A 24,746-nucleotide genomic window follows, 5' to 3' on the forward strand; every position below is an offset into this window, starting at 1 on the left:
ATCCCCCCCCCACATCATCATCAACAGTAAATTCGATTGCATTATCATAGCTAATTTCAACACTTGTTTCGACAGACAATATAAGGTAAAATTCTGCAACATATTTTGTATTTATGTATAAATCTGTGTTTAATTTCATGCTTTTTTAAAAATATTTTATAAAATGTAGAGTTATAAGGATAAAGAGAAAAAATAATCGTTTTTGTCATCTGTTATTATGACTTTGCGGTAAACGAATTAAATCAAAAGCTTTTATGTTTCTAATGGAGTGTGTTTAAATAAGATAACTAATTTTACTACATAATTTGTAGCTATTTCAAATTATTTTATTAATACTTTGTAGTTTATTTAACATTAGTATAAAAAGTAAAGTTTTTTTTAAAGAAATAAAGTATTAATACTGTATATTTTGGAAATTTGCATTTTTTCACAGTTCTATTTCAAACGAAGTTTTGATAGTTAATTTATAACATACTTCTGTACTATTAGCAACATGATTAACTGTTTTATCCAATAATGAAACTATAAAACAGAAATATTATAATATGTTTCCTTCACTGTATGCTTCAATCGCATGCATATTCGTAATTGAAGATTTTAATAAGACTTAACAAGTGACATTGGGACCAATAAACTTAAAGGATAATTTTTAAACCATATCTCCCATTATTTTTAACCTTGAAATTTTTTTCCCATTAAATAGCTTCTTTTGTGTTTGCTTAGAAAGACTATATTTTCTCAATAGTATTTTGAAGTTCGTTAACAGTGCTATATTGTTTACCATTTTCATGTAGCTGACGGGAAAAAGTGCCTCAAACGTTCTTATTCTATTTTGGTCTGGTCTCTGGTCAGAACATGATCTCTCACCTGAACATTTTGTTGAGAAAGCCACTTTTTGTCGAACGTAAAATAGGTATCTAGGAATCTTCTCGTTGAAATATGTAATCAGTTCATGCCATGAGGTCTTTAAAAGGGAAAATATGTTTCCTCGGTACATGTTGCTTTATTTTAGATGTCAGTCTTTCCTTCAACAAATACAGGGTTATCTTTCCATTTAAATCAAAGCGTTGCCAGAGTTTGTCTTCTTGATGCATGCTGACGATTCTTAATTCTTTTTGAAGTTCATGCCAATATTATTCCAGCTGTCCGGACCATCACAGTTCCATTTTGATTTCTCATCACTGAACTACAACCATTTGTTGCCATATAAAATGTGATTTTTTTTTTTTTTGTTCCCTCTTTTATTCTTGCTAATTTAAGATTTGGCTTAAGACATGGTTGGGGATGAATTTTTATCACTATATTTCTTCTCTCAATTACGTCGATGAATGGTGTTATTAGAATGTTCACATATAGTAGATCTTTTTTATTTGGCGAACTGACATTTTGCCTTGATACTGATTTTTGAACTTGACTGTCTACCTGAACACCCGTATTTCGGTTTTCGGATGAAATTTTTCATTTATAATTTTAAAAAAATGCCTGTCTGTGTCTCCCTTATAACTTTATGACCACTTAGGCTAGTGTCCTGATATTTGGATTACAGATACAAAGATATTTCGTAAGCACAGATATTAACGTATGAATGGGTGATGTCGCTGATTCTTAAAAGCTATCTGTAACCACGAAGACTACATAATCAAAACGACTCATAATCTAAATCATTGCTTGCTATCAATACTGTAAAAAATATTAATTGCAATTGCTGCTAAAATTATCATGAAATAAGCTTATAATCGGTTATAATTACTTTTAATTATATTGGAAGTAATTTATTTGTAATGCCATTTCGGTTAATTATGGTTTATAAATATAAAGTTTTTTTTTATAAAAATCAATTTGCAACTTTATTCTTAAGCTAATTTATAACTCATCCTAAAGTAATTGTCATTAATTATTCTTCTTTAAAATCGAAAGTCTTAAATAGTTTCGAAATTTCTCCACTCTGTACTTCCCCTCTGGGTTATGGTTTCGGCAAATCTTGCTTTTCCCACGCCTGTACGTTTTCAGTAAGAAATTGGAATAGCGAGGGGTAGTAGCAAAATTTACCGAAACAATAGTAACTATATGTAGGAAAATGTGTAGAAAATTGTAAATCTCTTCCTGTTCTATTTACTTATTCGTTCGTTAATTTTTTTTTCCTTTCTAGAAAACGTACGGCAAAACAAGAGACTAACCAGACATTGAGAACATGGCAGAAAGGGCTGTTAGAATTGTCATCAGTTCTTCTATATTTGCTGCTGCCATGGCTGCTTCATGGCATCTCATACCAGATACAAAGTCAAAACTGGCCATCATGGGTAGTGTTGTTGTGGGGGTTCTTGGTGGTGTTCTGTTTTCAAAGTTTGTTGCACCACAAGATGACGGACAAGATAATGTTCCTGCAGCACCTCTGGAAAATTAAGTTAGCCAATGAAACTTTTTAATTTTCAACTCATGAGTTTGAGTAGCAATCTGCTTTTATTTGAAATGTGTCAGCTTTTAAGGTTTTAACCTTTTTGTATTATCGTGAATAAACTTCAATTTTTCTGCATGTTTAGAAATGTCAATTTAGTGAGCATCCACACAATGTAAAACAAATCCTGATATTCTAATATGTTTAAAATTATATAATGCTTTACCGTTATTTAAAATAGTAACTGCTTAAAATATTAACTACTAGGCGGGTTAATATTTTAAGCTTTCTCCCTGTTCGCAGCTGTACTGAAAACAAAACTGTTCGCTTACGTTTGTCTCCACGTCCAAAAATTTTCCTTGTGATGTTATTCAGATCTAAAAGTGAACATAAGCGATTTTTCCTAAATATTTTAAAAATATAACATTTAAAAATATATTGTTATAACAAATTCAAGTCAACAACAGTCATTTAGTATTTTCGCTTACCAAACGGACGGATATATATTAAAAATAACTTTTGCATACATCACATTGTGCATGAAGCTGATCGTTAAGTACTTAATTATTCAACGAATCTATTTTAATTGTAATTTATAGTAGTATATAAATGTAATTTTCGAAAAAAATAATTTTAAAACTGTTAAGAAGAGTAGACGCGGATTTAAACAACTTTATCTTAAAATGCATCGTAGAACTACATTATAATTGCACCGTCAACAATGGAAAACCTGCATTAGACAATTATGGATTTAATATATATCGAAATGTTTGATGCAGTTTGTAAATTTTCGGATTAACACCCGTTTTGCGAACACGAGGAATCCCTGCCAGACTTAGTCTTTAATAATAAATATCTAATGTCCCATGTGTTGTAATATTTTAATATTATATATAATATTAAAGTGTTGGAACACCAGAGAGTTCATTGTAAGCAAGTAATTTTATTAAATAGGCAAAACTTAACTTCATTTTCCATTTGGTAGAAGAAATTTCATAGAAAAATTGTGTTTATTCTAGTCTGGAAACTTTTATTTGGAACAGACACAAAACTTCAATTGACATTGGAGCGCTTTAGCTAGTCCAACGCTAGTTTAAATTTAATAAACTAATTCTTTTTGGAGGTAAAAATAGTTATACAAATTTTGTTTTTGATGATCTGAATTGACAGAAGCTTTTACTATTATTTGTCACAGAGTCTCAGTTGAAATTCCAGCCTAATTGATAGGAAAGTGGACTAGATTGTGATAGGAGATAAGTTTCATTTCTCCCTTCATTACATTAATAATGACTCATTAATATTGAATGTTCATTATTATTATTTTTTAGAAATTTTGGTGAGTCGTGGTGGCTTAGGGCAGTGGTGCGCAAACTTTCTTCGACTGCGACCCCTTTTGTAGAGAAAAAAATTTTGGCGACCCCTAGAGATAAATGTTCACAAATACGATGTATATTTCGCGCATTTCTTTCGTTTCATCGAATAAAAACATCATTATATTTGACTCATATTAATTTTATTTATAATTTTAAGAAAATACTTTTTGTTTAACACAAAAATCAGTAAATTGCCCTTTAATGAGATGTATGTGGCTGCAAGTTTCTAATTATCTCATCGATGTTTGGATGTATGTTGCTAATTGNGAGTTTAACATTAGTAGTCTTAAACCCTATATTGGGCTGTTCAACGACGGCTGTAAGATAAAAATAAATTTTGGTTACTGTGGTTAGTAAAAGATTAAAATCAGAGTTGTCATTTAAAACTCTAGATGAGATCATTGAAAGTGGTTCGATTTTTAATATAAATATTTTATCCTCAACGACACGAAAGCGAGTTACTAAAAACATAGCAAAAAAATATACTTTTTTAAACGAATGCTCATTTTGTGCAATCGTTGATAGAATTAATAGGAAAAAATAATTCATGCCGAAAAAATAAGTTTTGGGTAAATGTTCGGGGTCCTTAATTGGTTAAAAAAAGAAATGAATATTTGGTTTTGAAAAATGAAAATCGTAATGTTGAGTAAAAAATATTTAACTTCGTGATCTGAATCAGGAATCGCATAAAATAGGTAACCTACTTTTTTTAGTTCTACAAAAAATTAAAGCTTTGAAAAATCGAACAATAGCATTTTCAAAACTTCCGATCTCGATAAAAAATATTATTTTATTTTCACGAATTTAACAATGGGTGAGTTTTTGTTGCTCAAGAGCTGAAATAAAACTCCCAATTGCACGTTTGCGTAAAATATTTGCTAGTGTTAGTGATAAAACAAATGAATTGATTACTGAGCACACATTTCCAGAATTTCAAAAGAACTAGAAAACATATTTTTTTTAATCAGAACTTGCGAATATTTAAATTATTTGTAATAAAAGAAAACCGTTTTGAACTAAATGGATTGAACAGAGAATAAAGCATTGAAGCATAGTTTTTCCTACTAAAGGGGGAAAAAAATCTTCCTCAAAGTTGTAAAAATTGACGTCTTTGACAAACACGGATCTATAATATTGATGCAACGAGATACTTTTTTTACAAATTAGGTGGTATATATTGTAGATTGACTAAGGGCAATAAGAGTAGATTGACTAAAGACAATAAGAGTAGATTATCTAAAGGCAATAAGAGTAGATTGATTAAAGGTAATAAGAATAGTTTGACTAAAGGCAATCGGAGTAGATTGACTAAAGGTAATAAGAGTAGATTGACTAAAGACAATAAGAGTAGATTATCTAAAGGCAATAAGAGTAGATTGATTAAAGGTAATAAGAATAGTTTGACAAAAGGCAATCGGAGTAGATTGACTAAAGGCAATAAGAGTAGATTATCTAAAGGCAATAATAGTAGATTGACTAAAGATATTAAGAGTGGAATGATTGAAGGTAATAACAGTGACTGAATTCGATTGAATCAGACTCAAAGTTTATACCTTCTTTTTTTAAAAACTCTTTTTTCCTTAAGGTTACTTAGTATTTCAATCTGACATCCATGACGGAACAAATTCCTATATTGGAACCGGTATCCATTGGCTGCATGTACGATAAATTAGGTTAATAGATAACAGTGTTGTGCTAACAAAGCGATGATCGTGGATTCAATCTTCAAATGAACCAATATTATAAGTCTAATGACAACCGAAAATTATAGATCGAATTCTATTCGAATTTACAATAGAAGATAAGGGATGATATTTACAGGGTAACAAAAAAATATAGGGATCAATTTTGAATGTTTATATTTCCAAAATTTGTTACATAAATTCAGCGATGCTTCTCATTATGGTGACCACCGGCATAATAGATTTGTCTAAAACGCTTCGGAAATGATTTTAAAGCCCGCAAAATGATTTCCTGGGGGATTTTCTTCACCTCTTCTCTAATAGCTCTTTGAAGGCCTCTCAATGCAGAAATTCTTCGCTTATTCATTTTGTTTTTCAGATGTCCCCATAGGAAATAGTCGCATGGTGCAGCATCAGGACTGTTTAGAATCCATTGTTCTGGTCTCAGGAATTGCACTTGCTGATCTGTTAGGAATTTCTGGGTGACCTTAGATGCATGCGATGGGGCGAGTCCTGATGGAACACAGCATCACCATTAGAGTGCAATCTGCGGTAATCATCCTTAAGAAAGGGCTTTAATATCTTCTTTATATAATACTCAGAATTTATTTTGGCCCCAGGTTTCACAAACCGAGGTTTGGTCACACCATGGGCGGATATGCCCATCCAAACCATTACGCCTTTGGGATGAAGCATCGTGGTTGATGGTGTCAAGTCTCGCCTGTTCTGCCCGCGACTAAGGTATTGAACTTCAGATTTAGCATTGGTATCATATAGATAGATCCAAGCTTCATCAGTTGTAATGAACTTTCGCCATCTGTCCTTACGGAGAAGCTTGCAGAGGGGCCATGAACGTTGCCTTCTAATCTGCACCGATCTCTCACTTAAATGACGACATTTAGGTTTTTCATGGCATTTTTTCTTCAACTTTTGTTTTAGTTGATAGCTTACAACTTGCTGACTCACGTTAGGAGCTTTAGCCATGCTTGCCTGAGTTGGTGGATCCGGTTTTGATGTCATCTTATCAAGCTTCTGCAAATCTGACTTCTTCAATTTGCTTGGCCGTCCACTTCTTTTTGGTTTTGCATTATTTTGCATCGACCCGGGTTTTGAATTCTTAATGCGACTGATATGGCTTGGTGAAATCGCAATACTTTTTAAAATGGGTTTGTATAATCCTGTGGCTCCAGCGAAGTTCTAAAAAGGCTTGTACTTGACCAATTAGCTTTTTGTCAAATTTCTTCAAATGCATTTTTGTGACTTTATGAAATAGTATTGCAATTGAAAGTCTAATAGCAGAGCTTTAGATCAGTAAGCTATATATGTAAAAATGTTTTAAAACTTTAGTGGTAGATAGTCACAAAAGTGATCCCTATACTTTTTTGTTACCCTGTAGAGCTTTCAAAATTGTCCCCCACTTCACTCTCAAAGGGTGTTCAAGATCGAGTTTGGTATCATTGGATAGCTTTTAAAAAACACCTTGAAAGAATCTATTTTCGATTCGAAGGATATTTCGAGAGATATTTGACCATATCCAAATTTCTTTTAGGTCATGTATATCAGGAGTGGATGAAAGTTAACTCTCTGGCGTGGAGGTAGCGGATTTGATTTCCACAAATAATAAATCCCATAACCTTTTTTGTTGTATCTTTGTGTTGTGCTTCTTTAAGCATCATAAGTCTATTTTTGTATCTATTGATTTATCTATTTCTTTCTTTGTATGCATAAGCAGGTTTGTGTGTTCAATTCAAAGAACAGTTTGAAAATTCTTCTCAAGTAGAAGAATAGATAGCGCAAATGGGAGAAAAGCAACACAAAATTACAATCAGTGGTAAGTCCCACCATTCTGAAAACGCTCTGTAGCTTCGAAATAGTGAGTTCGAATACCACTATAATCCTGGGTGTATCTTTGTGATGATCTCTTTTAACTTAATGTGCCATTTATTCCTCAATTTATTCACATTTGACAAAGGTTTATAAGTCTAAATGTCGAACACAAGCCTGCAAATGTATGTAATTTCAATAAAGCAATATGTTTTAGAGTTGGGATGATCGTAAAGACAGGGTCCCCAACAGAACACCCAAGTCAAACATCACTGGCAGAGATCAGTGAGTGGGTGAGAGATCAATTTCATCAGCTTCCGAAGAGACTGAAGGTGTTAAGGGCCGTAGTTAAAATTCGTAAACCGTAAAAAACTCGACTTTGCGTACTGGTCATCAGGCTATCATAGAGGAGGAGCCATCCCCTCTGCAGAGGATCGAAATCGTGACGTCACTTCTTCGGATCATCCTCAGGGACGTTTCCAAGACCATCACCAATAGTCATTGTGCAGCTCTAGTGCGACGTATATAAAGTATTAGTACTACCACTTCAACATGACAAGTGTGCTTCTAAGCCGTATTCTGAGCACACCAGCCTGATATAAATAAATAAATAACAGAACGACTCATGAGACTCCTTTGCATTGAGCGCACATGCCTAACATACGTATGCGATTAAATACATAAATCAAAAAATCACAACTTATTAGGCCTTGCTCAATCCAAATATGACCCGCAGTGGACTGATCGTTAAGACACGGTTCCCAGCAGATCACCAAAGTCAAGCATCACTGGCTACGGTGACTGTGCGGGCGGGTGACCACTTGGATCAGTCTGCGTAGGGACCGAGGGTGTGCGGTATTGGTCCTCGTTAAACTGTGCTACCGTAAAGTGCTCGACTTCGCGCGCAGGTCGTTGAACTACCGAAGCGGGATTGCCATCCCCTCCGCAGAGGATCAAAATTGTGATGGCATGTCTTTGGATCATCCTCCGGAATGTTTCCCAGACCGTCGCCAATAGCCCATTGTGCAGCTTTAGTGCGACGTAAATTAACAACAACAATCCAAATTTATTTATTAGTCCGAATTCATGCAGATTTCTGAGCTCAATTACGTAAGAACGGCTTATGAGCCACTGTAAAGAAGAAAGATAGTATAATTCAGAGAATGGCAGTGCAAAGATACAATGTGATTCGAACCCGCAACCTCCACAGCCCACGCTACAGAGCGTTTGACGAGCGATCCCGTCAATTCAAACTTAATCTCAAAACGCGTATCTTCTTCATCTAAACAACTCAACATAGTTTAATCTCACCACTCTCTACGTCTAAACAATACATAGTTTTGTGTCCCGCAGTGGACCCATCGTTAAGACGCGGTTCCCAGCATATCACCGAAGTCAAGTATTACTGGCTGCGGTCAGTGTGCAGGTGGGTGACCGCTTGGATCAGTCAGCGTGGAGATCGAGGGTGCGCGATATGGATCCTCGTTAAACTGTTCTACAGTAAAGTGCTCGACTTTGCGTCGCCAATAGCCCATTGCGTAGCTGTAGTGCAGCGTAAATGAACTACAACTACAACAACGACATAGTTTTGTTTATCTAGTCCCAACCATGAACCTCGTTAATGGAAATACAGAGCTATAAGCTTACGCACAGAGCTTGTCGCACTAATCTGGTAGTATTGATAAGACCGGCTACTTTGTATTAATTACAAAATTCAATCTCAGTCGCGCTGCTCTCTCGCTTCCGGAGATTAGATAGATAATAAGAAGGTAATGATCTTATGCATTATATGTACGTTTTAAGTCTTAAAGTAAAATTATTTTTAGACAGTCTTACCCATTATTTATTAAGATAAGAAATTGCTTACCATTTAAAAATTTAAACTATTATCACATTAATTTGTGTTTTAAAATTTTCATTAGACTTTTAAAGTCTCCATATTTTCAAGTTTTAAATTAAACTTTTTTTTTAAATCGTTAAACTTCTGCGAATATGTTTTTAATTGAATTAGTTTCTAATTTTGCGGTTATTAATTTTTTTTAAAAAAAAGGTATGCTTTAAATAACTTAAAATATTCTTTAAAAAGTATACGTTTTTTTTATCGTTTTCAAATTTATTCTTGTAATTACGTTTTTTAACTTTTTTCAGTAGCATAAATAAATTTGTTGCTAACCTCCATCTTTACTCTGTCAGAAACTTTTCGATGAGTTTTGTTTGCTTTTAGGCATCTAACTATGTCATCGAAAAAAATATTTTAAAATCTCCGTTCTTTTTTTCACTTAGGCTAAGGAGATGCGAGAAAAGTTAAGTTGGAACGAAATTTAAAAAAAAAATTATATAGGTAGCATTATATTCTAAGTCTAGTTATATTCTAAGTTTTAAAGAGATAATTGAAGTTTTGGAGATGAAGTTTATTATACTAGTGATACGAAATAAGTTTTTTGTTTTAAATCTGACAAAATATCAAACATAGTTCTTCCTTTTTATTCAAGTGAAGAAAGTAATTATTAAATTGATTTTCTTTTTGTTCGTGTTCGAGAGTTTTTGCTATAAAATGGTCGTAATTTCGATTGGCGATAAGTTTTGCTTACATCATGGGAGAAATAATTGTAACGTTTATTGGTATCTGGATTGGAACTTCAGTTAAAACTTGAGCATTTAAAATACCCTGAGAGTGGGCACAATTTCGAACAATTTTGTCTTAATGTAACGATAAATTGACTACCGTTCTATTTATGACTGTCAAAAAATATGAACGCTTGTATTTACTTTCAGTATGACTTTTAGTAACCTATTGTTCAATATAATTTGGTACAATTTCATTATTTATTATTTGTATTAATTTTTCTGTCTGTATGCGATTGTCTGTGTAAAAAAATATGGGTTTTACTCTTGCTAGTTGGAATTTCTAATTGCAACAGAAAATTATACAAAACGGTAAAAATATATACAAAAATAATCTATCATGAAACATGAAGTAAATATTTGAAAACTCTAGGTGGCCAAAAAGATGGAAAATTCGTTACATTTTCCATAAAGAAAAATAAATTCTGATTGCAAAAGTCAGAAAACGATGGAAATTAGTCAGCACTATTAGGCAGGGCTCGTAAGTTATGATTTAAGTTATGGAAGCTTATAAAGGGCATGTAAGAACTCTAAACAAGCAGGATTTGTTTACCTTCTATATTTAATCAAACTACTGTAAAATATCTATATATCTATTCATTCTTCAAGATTTTAACAAACATAGCAAATATGCCAAATGTGTTTTAAAAAAATCTAAGAATTATGGGATTACATGATTTTGAAATTACTTCGTAAAAATGCTTCTTGTTAACCCAATTAATTTTCATTCATGTTTATTACTTTGTTAATACAGTCTAACTCCGCCATAATGAACACGAGATATAGTAAACACTACATCGTAGTGAACTCCCGTCAAAACTAACATATTGTTTCATATAAGATTATTGTGAAAAGCTGTGAAATGGGTTGTTAGTTTCTAGTGAACTTATTTCTTTCTTGCAATTATTTAATTAAATGATACCAAAATGTTAATGTGTGTGATAAGTTTAAGAGCATATAATTACGGCTTTTAATTAAAAATGAAGAAATACAAATCATAAAGTAGTGTGTAAAATAATTCTTTTCTTTTGGAATGAATAATGTAAGCAGTTCCATAAACAGGTTCTCTGATTGGGATGCCTGGTCATGCCATTGAGGCGTAATTATTATTTTTTCAGGATATTCAATTCGGTAATCTTTTCTGTTGTAGCTCCTTACCCAATTACAATAAACTTTCATTTTTAACAAATGTAATTTAATTTCCCGAGGAAGAAACTACCTCCTCATAATTTAAAGTCCAAATTAATTTTGTTATTAATTCAGCTTAATTTGTGGAGCAATTTATTTCAGCATACTTTCTGAAGATTTTATGAGTCTTTCATTTTTTATTTTATTTTACAACCGTCACTGAACAGCCGACCCAATTTTTGAGTTCACGACTGCTAATGTTCAACTCCGTAGCCTTGTCATTTTGAACCCAATCCAGAAGACAAGGGAACCAGTATTAGGGGAAATTTCCCTTCGTGGAGGACTTTTTGATGGAACTAAACCGCATTTGCGTTACATGGAAGACCACGACAACCTCCCACTGTTAGTCTGACTGCATGGGGAGTCTAACTCATGATCCATTTACCACTGAGGATATTTCACGTCAGTACTGGTTGGTACAATCCAGATGTGGAATTCGTATCAGTCAACCATCGCTGGGCTTCGACCCCGATTCACCTGATTGGAAGGCGAACGCTCTGTCCCCTGAGCCATCACGGTTCAAGTGTCATTCATTGTAAAAATTTTCGCAACTCAATATTTTTAAAATGTATTTTTTACTTGAATGTAGTTAAATCTTTCTTTATATAAGGGCTGAAACGACAACTGTTTTGAGATCAAATGGAAAATAACAGTGACTGTATATTTTTCTTACATGTGTGAAAAAAACTAGTTTTTTCATTATTCATTTGCAAGGATATATTTTACTTTTACAATGAATGATCCATTTATGACTCAATCCGAAATATAATGCATTCAACGTAAGATGTTTTAACTCCAGAAAGAGTTAAGATTCTAAAAATTCGCTAACGGGTCAACATGAGCCCCTAACATGAACTTCCTTAACATGGTTATTTGAAACTATCACCAAGAGAAATAAAAAGGCCATAGTTTAATTGTCTTACATTTGTAGCAAAGCTATAATTTTAAACTAGAGCCCATTTTGCTGCGAAGAATTATCTGGACTTTAGAGTAGACAAATATCCATAATATTTTAAGAGTTATGAAACTTTATAAAAATCGCCAATTTGACGGCATTTTTCCACCTAGATGAAAATTATCAAAATTAATGCCTTATTCTCAGTTTTTGCAAATTTTCATGAGAGCGGATAATCTAGCATTAGGATAAGTTATTAAATATTAAAAACAAATAAGGCCATAAACTCTTCATGTTTTCAAAGCCGTGGCTTTCCTCCATTTTAACGTTTAGAGCCATTTTTAGAATAAAACATAGTGCTGGCTAAAGATAAGCTAAACTTTACCTAACAGGCATGAGTAACTTTTGTAAACTCTCACCAGCTATGAAAATAGCATATTATTCAAGTATTATTGTACTGTAATATAGTTTATCAGTATTCTTACGGTGAACTAACTACAAATTTAGTCATCAGTTTTTATGTAAATAAAGATTAAGTACTGCAGTTTCTCATATATTCTGCACTATCTTGCGCAGAATAAATGCAAGACTAATGACTAACACTGGGGAGTAAATTGTTTATTGTATTGACACAAATGCTTCATCTTGCCTCACTCGGGTGTGGGGGGATTACAAATCTGAATTTTTTTTAAACTTTAGATTTGTTTTAAAAGGACATTTTTAGTCTATTTTTCTATGGAAATGCAGAAATTTTAAAAAATGTTATTTATAACACGGAGTCGTATAAAGGTCGCGACATACTTCTAGGAGAGTTAGAACACATAAACGGGATCAAAATAGCACAGAAAGCTTATGCTTGGAAATGTCATCGTGTGCGGCTAGGATCGCTTCCTTTTTATGACCTGTTGAGAAGTACACAAAGAGACAGTTCATGATGGAGAAGCGCCGCTAGAGGCTTATGACGACATTTCCGAACATGTATTCCTACGCACTTTTGAGACTGATGTGCCTCATCTGCGCTAGAAGTGTGTCGCAACATTTGCCCATATATATAACCCAATATATAACTTTTTTTTAAACTTGTGCATTTCGACAATTAATGGACAATGTCATTTAAAAAGCGAAGTTTGGAGAGAGAAACAGATTTCAGATTTTAAACTTGAAACAAGTGACGTGAAAATATCGGAAACGTTAAAAAATCACATGCAATGGAAAACAGAAAAAAAATTGTTCCTCAGTGTAATACACAATAAGAATAGGTTGCTTACAGCACTGTAGATGCTGCATGTTAATACTAAATCTCACTAAAACCATTTAACACTTGTTTTTTCCCCCCAGAGGATACCACAAAGCAATTGGAACAAGCATGGTACGCTCTTACTTTACATGCCAAGGCATTGTAATTACCTTTGCATTGATTTGTCTTGTGAGGACTTTTGGATATGTCTTGGTGAAGGATATCCATCTAAGGATGGCCCTCGTTGGATTCATTATTACAAATATAGTTTTCGTTGATCTCTTCAGAATATTTATCACAGCAGTTGGTGGAAATGCAGATAAAAGTGAAACAAATTCCGCTTCTGGGCCACCAGGTGAAGACACCAGAGCAGAACAGCCAACCGAAAAGGTAAGAAAACGAGAGAATTTTGCAATGACGTTACTTTTGACATGACCAGTGACTTTCGCAATGTGATCACATTTTAAACTTTGTTCCTAATCTAAATCAAATTTAGAATTTGCATATTTTATGATTTTTGAGAACTCCTGTGACAACTTTATAACACTGAATTTAACCAGTGTTTTGTAGTTTAATATTTAATTTTAGAATCCTCTTTAAAAAATAATGAAATAAAAGTGTTCATGATCAAAAACTTATTAAAATTAAAATTCGAACATGATTAGCTATAAGACTCGAAAGCATTGCAATGTTACCGCAAAAAAAAAGTTAACAAATCCTCAGTATCTAAAAAAAGTACGATAAAAATATGGGATAATCTAAAGACAGTATTAAAACATTACTAAATTCGTAAGCTTGGATTATTACGATCTTAGACGTTGGCAATTAATGGAAAATTTTATGACAAAACAATATATAAAACAAAATACTCTCAATTGAGTAAAAATAATTCATTTAAAAACGAACTTAAAAACTTAAAATTTTATTCAAACATTATTCTTGCCCATTCTACAGCAAATAGTTTGTTTTCTCACTATCGCCCTCACAGAAACTACATGTGAGTTTTAGATTGCTTTTGGTTGATTCCACCCACTGCTTTTAAAACAGGAGTGCCACAGGTTAGGGACCCCTTTTCTGCACATGAGATTCCCAGAAGGAGTTCCGCGGAACCCTAAAGTGTCATGGAAGGGTCATAGGTCGTGCAAGGATTCCGAGAGTTCACTTTTCTTTTTCAAAGCAGTTTTTAATTCTTAAACCTCTTATTATATTCATATCCAATCAACCAACATAACTACTCAACTATTTAATATTTTGGGTCATATTTTCATAATTATTTAAGCAAAATTTTTGCAAACAAATAGTATTTCCTAAAGTTTCTAATGAAAATATAAGTAATAAATTAAGGAAAAAGATTAGCATTTATAAAAAATTTGTATTAATATTTTCAATCAAACTTTTCAATTCAAAGAGAATAACAAAATTCAACAATAAAGAATCGTTTCTTCGAAAAACCATTTTCCACATTTGAGTTCATTCAACGTTCGTAGTTTTAATTTAAACAGAAATCATAATCCAGCTTTTTTTAAAATTCCATTTCAACTTACTCATATACCAAAAATAAATTCTGAACTACTTAACACTCCAGACTAGTTACTTAAACAGTCTGAAATAAAATCCAGTTTTAAGACTATTGATAAAACGTTGAAATGACATTAAAATTTTCAAAATTATTTATTCTGTTCCCTTGTTTGGATTATGAAATTTATTTTCGGGATTCTGTCAATCATTTAGGATTACTTAGACGGGGCAAAAAATTGGAACCGCTGGTATACTCATGAGGCATCGTAAATTTAACATTTAAGGCTGTTTTTCAAAGACTCTGTCGTCAAATGAAAAAGCTCTTTTGCAAATAATCTGCTGTTCTCATAACTGATGCGAATTTGCAACGACTGTTTTTGTGACTGTTAAGCCTGTTTTTCGTATCTGTTCAGAGTATATCTGTTATATATATCAGGGACAATGTTGGACTAGGATTTATCATTCATGACAAGATTTGCTTTCACTTTGTTTTCCTTCAGCTCAAAGAAGGAATTTATTTAACTTTTGTTTCGTTCTTTTGTTTGTAGTGTTTTGCTAGTTTTGCAGCTACGCGGTTCTCTGGAGACTCTCTCCCTTTTTAATTTTCTTTCTTGTTTCTGCTGCAGATGTAGTTTATAGCAGTTTAATTGCTATCTGGAGTTTATCTTCCGTATTTTGCTTGGAGTTTGAGCACTACAAAAATTTGCATTTTGTAAAATAAAGAGTAACCTTTTAAAGAAATAGCACAATGGCAAAATATTATAGAAACCGTTAGTCCTTCCCAACAGAATCAACATCTCTAAATTCTTTACTTCAAAATTATTTCTTCAAATTCAAATGCTTGGAATGTAATGAGTAGAGAGCGTTTTGAAGTAAAACACTGTTTCCATCTAGGTAAAATACATTGTACTCTTATCCAGTTTAAACCTGTAAAGAAATGATTTGGAAACAATGCTAAGGAACAGCTTGATGTGAAAATCTAACTGTAGGAAAAACTGATCACGACATTGACCAAAGCTGATCAAATGTCTTCCCCCCTCTGTTTTAAAAAATGGATTGAGCTAGTTAAGAAACAACTCTTGTGATTTATACCAAATAAACCTGATTTGATTCATTTGATGTGTGTTAATTGTTACTTAAGTTTCCGCGAAAGTGTAAATATCTGGTATTTTACAGATAGTGTGTAATGTTCAGATTAACTGGGGTTGTTAGAAATTAAATTTTTAAACTTTTTCAAAGCTTCGTATAAACAATATTGCAGCCAAGAAGAAAATCTTGAAAAAAAAAAGAAGCAAGTCGCTCAAAGCTGCTTTATTTTAAATTACGGGGACCGTTAATACGCATATTAGCCTAGTAAAATTTGGAAAACGCTTTAATGGATTACCATATCTAGGCTGCAGATTACCTAAGCAATTTGCGTTTTAGCTTCTTTCGAGCTTTAGTGGTAACACTTATATTGAACCAATCACTGTTTAACTTTCCTCTTTTTCTCCAATAGGAAACTGGTGACTGGTGGTTCGCGGATGAAATGAGACAGCTAAATAGCATACTAACAAGTCTTTCCCTCAGTTGTTTAACCTTCTCAGTTGTGATGGGTGCAGCTTCTACTTTTGTTTCTGCTCAAGAGATTCAGTGGATGGCACAAGCATTTTCCGTCTCAAATCTTATATGTTCTGTTTCACTTGTACTATTCATGAAAGCTCGTCCTGTCCAAACATGAAATTAAAATGTTTGATGTCTGCTGAAAAAAGTGACTTTACTTTCATGAGGAATGCAAATGTTTTGTTTTAGTGTTTATTAAACTAGATTTTTCAGATTTTCTAGTCTATTTATTTGACAAATCACATTGATTAGTCTAAACTGAGTATTAGTCCAAGCTGAAGAAAATATCTTAAAGGGCAGTCACGAATCACTGATTCAAGACCTGCTTTGCTCTGACGCACTGAGTGAATTCAGTGATAAAAAGGAACACGTTCTGGTTTCACCGTCGGATTTGACAACGAAAGCACCCCGACCCATAATTAACTATCCATAATTTAAACACTGCAGGCGAAGACTGTTTTAGAGTTTTTTTTAAAAAAATTATTAATTTCATTACCTGAAAAGGATAAAGAAAATGCTTGAATTTTAATAGTCAGTTCAATTTTACTTCAACTGACAAAATTTTCGAAAACTGATGTTATTCACCTGATAATATTTAGCTTTTTAAAATTAAAAGTAATAAAACGCACTTCTGTAATGTTCAAACATTTTGGATTCGGAATTTGAAAACTTTTCTTACACCAAAGCCATTTTTTAAAATTTTGAAGAAAAGAAATCAAATGAGAAAGAAACTCAACTAACACTAGAAAACTATTGAAGTAAAATCAAGAACATAGCACCAATATGGCTAGTCCTTTTTTCTTAACTCATAAAGTGTCATTCAGAGTTTGTCGGCTAGAAAACAAAATTTATCTTCTCGCAATAAAGGTACCCGGTTTTTCACCACCACCGGGTCTTTCCCAAAACTTTCTTATATATTTGTTCACTTTTTGGTCATTATACTAAAGTCACAAAACTCAAATAAGATATTTTCATGACATAAAATTTTCCAAAAAATTACTTAAATCAAAATTCATACATTTCTAATAATTTTTATTTGTAATTAAAAACTTTGACCCGCAAGGATAAATTCAATTGTATTTATACATAGGCAATCATTTCGCAAAGACATAAGAACGGAAAAAATGATTTTGAGTGATAAAATTGTCCCAAATGTGATACAATATATTACATGCTTGTTACCAGGAAGATATAGTAAGATCTCGATATTTTTCTAAGAATATTTTCTGATATTTTTGAAACAGTTTTTTTTGGAAGATAAAGTAAAACAAAGAAAAGGTTGGTGTCTTTTTTTTTTTATTATGCATACAATAGAATTTTTCTATTCCCAAATTCCCCCATTTTCATTTTTTTTTCTAGTCCCGCAGTGAACTGATCGTTAAGACACGGTTCCCAGCAGATCACCGAAGTCAAGCATCACTGGCTGCGGTCAGTGTGCGGGTGGGTGACCACTTGGATCAGTCTGCGTAGGGACCGAGGGTGTGCGGTATTGGTCATCGTTAAACTGTGCTACCGTAAAGTGCTCGACTTCGCGCGCAGTTCGTCGGGCTATCGAAGCGGGGGTGCCATCCCCTCCGCAGAGGATCAAAATTGTGATCGGAACATCCTCCGGGATGTTTTCCAAAACCGTCGCCAATAGACCACTGTGCAGCTCTAGTGCGGCGTAAATTAACAACAACAATAACATTTTTTTCTGTTGGGATATTTTTATATATTTTAATTGCAAAACAGTATAAGCCTAGACGACAAAATAAGCGAACAGCAAAATGCTAATTATCAATCAAGCCTCCCAGAGCCAGAAATAGATTCAATAAAATATCTTCATGTGTTCACATCATGAAAATTATCAAGTCCACCAAGTTCGTTAAGACAAACACCTCCTAGATAAGAGCAGGCCTCAGCACGGGTTACCATAAATATCCTTTAGTAGTTTAAACGTAATGACATATTTCGTTCTCAACCACTGCGCAGCTTAGTACCCTTAACGAAATGACATCTTTCTTATTTTTCATCAACTGCGCAGTTAACTTCGTCACATCGGACTTCTAAATTGATCCGTGCTGAGGCCTTCCTTCTTCTAGGAGGTGTTGTTAAGACACGTTTCGCTGCAGACCACCGAAGTCAAGCATCACTGGCTGTGGTCAGTGTGCGGGTGGGTGACCACTTGGATTAATCTGCATAGGACCGAGGGTGTGAGGTATTGGCCCTCGTTAAACTGTTCTACCGTAAAGTGCTCGACTTCGCATGCAGGGTCGGGCTGCCGAAGCGGGGGTGCCATCCCCTCTACAGAGGATCAAAATTGTGATGACATGTCTTTGGATCATCCACAGGGATGTTTCCCAGACCGTCGCCAATAGCCCATTGTGCAGCTCTAGTGCGACGTAAATCAACTACTACTACTACTCAAGTCAAATCAAATGATGAAAGAAGGCTTTTTTAGAACAAATTTGTTTGGGGGTGCATCTGTCCTTGTGGCTATATAACGCCGTTTTATAATTCAAAGATAACTGTAGAAAAATACGTGTATTACTGTCATATTAGGATAACTTTCAGTAAATGGGTAATTTTTTTTTATTTTTGGTATTATAGTCTTATCATTGAATAGAAGTATAATTGGCCACGGTTACAAAGAAAACATAATTTTCTCAGAAATGTAGGGTTTGTAGTTATATCCCGATATTTCTGATATAATAGTATTTTATCCTTATTTGCTTTGATTTTTAGCTTTTTGTTCTGATATTCCTGATTTTTGCCCCTATATTTTCTAAAAATACAAACATAGATCTTAGAAAAATAAAATTCCAGAATCGAATAATTTGGATTTTTGATTCAACATCTTTTAATTTTAATTTATAATGCTCGTAAAAATAGCAAATTCGAGCTTTCCAATTTAGGCCTACTAATTTTAAATATGGTTCAGGCATATAATCATACCATATCGTTTCTCTTTTTTTTCCACAGTCATTTTATAAAATCTGTCAATTAAAAATTTTACATAATCAAATTTTTATGGCGATGGTTAATATAGATATTCATTATTTTAAGCAAGAGCAGTAATAAATCTTATAATGTAGAGTTTCATGGTTTCACAATTATTTACTTATTTACTTTATTTTATCATCGTCGTTGAACAATCGAAGCAATTTTATGTTTAAAACTACCAATGTTCAACTACGTAGCCTCGTAATTTTGAACCCAATCCAGAAGACAAGAGGACTCCTGGATCAAGTACTGGGAGTAATTTGTCTTCGGGGAGGACTTTTTGATAGAACTAACCAGCATTTACGTTACGTTAAGAGGAAAATCACCCACGATTAGCCAAATGGCAAGGGGGTTCTAACCTATGATCCGTTCACCACTGAGGATATTTCATGGGTGCAGGATTCGTATCGACCAGTCATAGTTGGGATTCGAACCCAGTCCACCTCAGTAGAAGGCAAGCGCTCTATTCCCTGAGCCAACACGGCTCAAAAAAGACTGATTAAAAAAGTTAATTTCGATAATTAGTTCTAAAATTATTAGCTATTAATTTTGCAGTATAGAAATACCATTCGGCTCTTTTTGGAACCCTTTTTTCCCTTGAAATAATAATTATTTATCGGTGGTCAAAAAAAAAAGAAGGAAAAAAAGGAGAAAGAGAAAAGATGATTTGACATCTAAACATTTATATCGAAATTTTTAAAAACATAAAACTTAATTCAAGAGTTCAAAAGATAGGTCAACACCTATTTAAATTTAAGTAATTATATAAGGTTATTGTCATGCAAATTTTTTATTGCTATTGGTTTCAATGCAAAGTTTGTTATTGTATTGTTTTGGTATTGTTATTAAACGTTTATTATACGAGTAAATGGTGATTGGTGCGCATTAAATCTGTCTCGTCACAATGTTATCCATTTTCCCATAGCAAATCAATACCTCTAGGGGTACTGGATTGGAGATCGATCGTTCTCTGATTCAGGTCAAAATTACGATCTGTGGACGAGTTGTACTTGTAGTTTATACGTCGCACTAGATCTGCAACAATGAGCTATTAGCGACTGTTTGGAAACATCCTGAGAATGATCCGAAGACATGCCATCGCAATTTCAATCCTCTGCAGAGGGGATGGCACCGCCTCTTCGGTAACCCGATGACCTGCACGCGAAGTTGAGCACTTTAGCGTAGAATAGTTTAACGAGGATCAATACCGCACACCCTCGATTCCTGTGTGGACTTATCCACCCGCACACTGACCGCAGACGTGATGCTTGACTTCGGTGATCTGCTGGAAACCGTGTCTTAACGATCAGTCCAACTGCGGGACGATCTGTGGACGAATGTATCGATGCATGAATGGGTCTTCTCTTTAAGCGGATGTGACATATGGATGGGGTAGAAGCCGAATTGTCGGTCATAGAGGGCGCCACCGGAAAACAAGAACAACATTTAAAGTGTTATAACGATATGACTCTTTCCAACGAGTAAAATGTTACACATTCTGTATTCTTGGGTTTAAATTGTGTTTAACATTCAATTAGATATTTTTCTGAGCCGAGTAATTGATTTCGATGCGATTATATAAAAAATGTTACATTGGATAATTTTGAATTTCCATTTGCAAAATTTCAAATGTTTTTGTGTAAAATATAGACTTTTAAATAAAAAAAATTATGACTGTAAGGCCAAGATGCGGGTTGTTGAGCGAAACGAACAGAGGGCAGAGCCATCGAGCAATTTTAAAAATATAAATTTTAAATTTGGCAATAAGCAATCTTTTTTTTTTAGTTACTTTCTATAAAAACTCAAAAATGAGATTATAAAAAGATCATGATCTAGATAACTTCCCTTAACGATATTTAAATAGACATTTAAAGCAGGAAAGGGTGTTCGAAAATTCACCTTGTTAAAAAAAGCAATAACAAATTAGAATTTTTAAAATATTCTCGAATAAAAATTTCATTTCTATATGTTAAATTTCAATTCTGTAGTATCATTTCTATGAACATCATGGTGGTCTGCACAGCATTTTTTACTATAGGTTTATCAAGTAACAATTCTTGCACTTTCGTACTTCCTGTACATTTTTTAAACAATTTTGTAATTTCAGGTTTTTAAGTAGGTTTTTTTTTTTTTTTTTTTTTTTGTAGAAAAGTAAAATGTAACGTTAAGACGTCTCACAGACCTTAAAACTGGAAAAAATGAAGTAAAACAATTTGTAGTTGGTTTTTGGAAGGAAGTTAAATCAGCTAATTGTTTTCAATTCATCACTCGCAATTGTCTCATGAAACAGTCCTAAATGTAAGTTTAAAAAACAACTTTGTGTTGCAGGTAGACAAGTTAGAATGAAATAATTTTCTTACCAGCATCTCATTTTTAGTCTTGATATCTGTTTAACTCTTATGTTTTAATACAGAGAGATTAAATAATAAGTATTTTACAAATTAGTGTATGCAGCTAAATAAGTGATCTAAAACTGTAGGTAAGTATCTTAATTATGTATCATTTACACAAGACTCCTACAAAATCATTTTTTCTTTTGCTCTTCGTGGATGCTAATTGCCCTTGGAATTTACCTTCAAAGTTTGATTGATATAGTAACTGTTTTGCTTGATAGTCTTCAACTAAAACTAAAAATGGCTTTTATTAAAATAAAGATACAGAAATTGTGTGAAATGTGCGTTTTTAAAATACAATCCTATTTACATTTTTCTTAAAATTTCAATTAATATAATTTGTAAATTCATGGTTGACCCTACTCAGCTGGTTGATCCTCCTCAGCTGGTTCATCTTCGGCTGGTTGATGCACTCTCGGGACATCTGCCATTACGTCAGCATTTCCGTTTCCAATAAAATCTACACCTACTAGATTCACAGGAGCATTCGGAACAGGATTTCCAGGAGCGACATCTGCAAGATTCGCAAGAGCGTCAGGAGGATGATTCGCTAGTGCGTTCCTTTGAGCATTTGCATTTCTCGGATTTAAACAGCACCAAACGGCAGTAATGACAACTGCAAGAATAAAGGTTACAACTGCAAACACACCGCATAATATTCGATTAACAGAATGTTTTATACCAGCTGCTGTAGCAGCTAAGAGGAATGCGATAATATATGAAGAAAGTGTTGCAGCAGCAAATGCAAAATCTTTCAAAACCATGGCTGTTTAGATTTTAATTAGCGAAATATCCTAGAAAAAAAAAGCACAAGAATGAGTTTTTTTTTCACAAAAAAGAAATGGAAAAGTATACAGCAACAGCCCGTTGAGGGCCAGGGAGGTCATGGAAAATTGCGGTTCGAAGGCTTGACATCGAAGCCTTGACAGTGGCAATGTTGCCAATATTTTACACATGCAACCTTTCAATCTTGGATGCACATCGATCTGAAGCTGGGTACGTTTCAAGCCGCAACCGGGGATCAAACCTGAGTTCTTTATAATAAGAGTGCCTTAACAACTGAGCCACTTAACCGTGTTGTTAAACATTTTTTTACGGTGCTTCCCTTCCAGAGCTTTTTGTTTTCATTTCGATTATACCTGTAGAAGATGCTAATCAATTTACTTTTTAGAATACTAAGAACTAAATTTATTACTAACAGTTTTTAAACTTCGATTTATCTTAAAAATTTATGCTTTAACTAGACTCAAAAATTTAAGTTTTAACTTAAGCTTTTCTCTCTCTGCACTCTTCCCCTCATTGGTTACTATGGTTTTCCATACGGCAGTATGTTTCAGTACCAAAGTACCAGGGTCAGTATTGAAACTAAATTTGCATAATTTTAATTATATACAGAGATGAAGAACAAATTACGAAAAAGATCCCGATAAAACTGCAAAATGCCTGGAAAAGGTTATAATGCACATTCACGAGGTTTTATACGATTCACGATATTTTTTTTTTTATAATTGAGGAAATTAGTGAATGTTAAGTCTGCTTTATTTGCGATAATTAACCAAAAGTATGAATGACTGCTTCATTATCAGCTGTAGAATCATTTCGAACTGTACTCCAGTTTTAATATTTTTAACAGGAGGAAGGAAAATGTATCCTTAGTTATTTACTATACGATTTTATTAACTTATTTTAGTGTTTGTAAAACTTTAATCTTGTAACGACGATTTTCCGACTAACTGGAGCAATTAGAGTTCCAATAGTTTTCTTACCGCTGAAAAAAGAATTTAATATTAGTATTGAAAAAATTCCGACCAATATTAGGTTAGGTAAAAACTTCAATGTTTATTTTCATAGATATGCGCCTGCGACTCTGCAAATTTTATTTGCTTGTCAATAAATACCAGTAAAACGTAGACAAACAGAATGAAAAAATGTTTATGAATTTTTTAATGAGTTTAGACACCAATGAATTTGATTTTTTAAAATTAATATGGGGAAAATTTTAAATCTTTCTAGGGGAAAAAAATTAAATTGTAGTACTAATACCATTTCTAATTTTGCCTGCTTGAATTAAAATCCACTGTATTCCAGTTAAAAATAGAATTAAAGATAAAAAACATGCAATTTTGAATGGCTAATAAGATAATTTTAAAATTCATATTATTTGTTTTATGTTAAATTTACAGCTGGATGTTTAATTTTTCCTTTATCATTGTTAGATTTTAGGCAATATTATTATGTATTACACAAAATACCGATTTCTAAAGCTGCTAATTATTTTACATGATAATAACTCAGTTACTTCAGTTTTTTAAAATGCAATCGCTTATTATTTATCGGATAAAAATTTTTAAAATATTTCCCAAAAATACAATTCTGGGATTGTTTACCAATTTTGATCCAAAATTCAATTAGCAAGTTAGAAGAATGAAGACAAAAAAAGTAAGACATACTAAAGCATTAGAAATTTAAAAGAAAACAGTAAGTTTTTTTTTTTAAATTGTAACTTGAAAATAACACTTCAATTTAATATAAGAACTGAAAATGATTAAAAATTACCTTATCAACTGAGTCAACAGAAATATGAAGTCAGCAATGAGAAAACCAAGAAAGGAAACCAAACCAATTACTCAAACATGCTTCGATTCAAAATGCTGGGTATCGTAACTGATTATGTAACTAAAATAATGCTAAACAGGTTGAGTTGAGTTGAGTTGATGATTAGAAACAGGACCATGTGACTCACCTTTATCTTCTGTCATTACGAAATGGATATGTTTGTAAAGATACAGTTCCCAGTAGAACAATGAAGTGTCCCGCAGTGGACTGATCGTTAAGACACGGTTCCCAGCAGATCACCGAAGTCAAGCATCACTGGCTGCGGTCAGTGTGGGGGTGCCATCCCCTCCGCAGAGGATCAAAATTGTGATGGCATGTCTTCGGATCATCCTCCGGGATGTTTCCCAGACCGTCGCCAATAGCCCATTGTGCAGCTCTAGTGCGACGTAAATTAACAACAATAACAACAACAACAG

The 24,746-nt window shown here is 33.3% G+C and overlaps 2 protein-coding genes and 2 long non-coding RNA genes across 5 annotated transcripts; 3 read left to right on the top strand and 1 right to left on the bottom strand.

Annotated features, from left to right (window-relative positions):
- On the top strand, positions 1 to 2,533 carry LOC107447902 (uncharacterized). The gene is made up of 2 exons (XR_001584585.2): positions 1 to 85; positions 2,150 to 2,533. It is a non-coding gene; the product is annotated as an uncharacterized lncRNA (long non-coding RNA).
- A 2,045-nt stretch (positions 2,534 to 4,578) lies between these two features.
- Positions 4,579 to 5,291, top strand: LOC139425070 (ice nucleation protein InaU-like). Its single transcript, XM_071178101.1, has 2 exons — positions 4,579 to 4,582; positions 4,936 to 5,291. Exons 1-2 carry the CDS (start codon positions 4,579 to 4,581, stop codon positions 5,289 to 5,291), a joined length of 360 nt encoding a protein of 119 aa, XP_071034202.1.
- Positions 5,292 to 8,883: 3,592 nt separating this feature from the next.
- Positions 8,884 to 16,553, top strand: LOC107447904 (uncharacterized). Of its 2 annotated transcripts, none has more exons than XM_043052571.2 (3): positions 8,884 to 9,043; positions 13,321 to 13,609; positions 16,236 to 16,553. In XM_043052571.2, the coding sequence occupies exons 2-3, from the start codon at positions 13,349 to 13,351 to the stop codon at positions 16,455 to 16,457; spliced, it is 483 nt and encodes a 160-aa protein (XP_042908505.1). In that variant the 5' UTR covers positions 8,884 to 9,043; positions 13,321 to 13,348; the 3' UTR covers positions 16,458 to 16,553. The 2 variants fall into 2 exon arrangements, with proteins under 2 accessions (XP_042908505.1, XP_042908504.1); XM_043052570.1 differs by having other exon boundaries at positions 9,040 to 9,065.
- A 5,390-nt stretch (positions 16,554 to 21,943) lies between these two features.
- LOC107447898 (uncharacterized) lies at positions 21,944 to 24,522 on the bottom strand. Its single transcript, XR_011636047.1, has 2 exons — positions 24,271 to 24,522; positions 21,944 to 22,508 (listed from the first exon to the last, which is right to left on the bottom strand). It is a non-coding gene; the product is annotated as an uncharacterized lncRNA (long non-coding RNA).
- Positions 24,523 to 24,746: the final 224 nt, after the last annotated feature.

The sequence above is a fragment of the Parasteatoda tepidariorum genome, chromosome 2 (genome assembly GCF_043381705.1).
Source record: "Parasteatoda tepidariorum isolate YZ-2023 chromosome 2, CAS_Ptep_4.0, whole genome shotgun sequence".
NCBI lineage: Eukaryota > Metazoa > Arthropoda > Arachnida > Araneae > Theridiidae > Parasteatoda > Parasteatoda tepidariorum.

Coding starts and splice junctions, on each gene's coding strand:
- LOC107447904 (XM_043052570.1), top strand. Junction 13,610..16,235: donor CAGAACAGCCAACCGAAAAG/GTAAGAAAACGA, acceptor TTTCTCCAATAG/GAAACTGGTGACTGGTGGTT.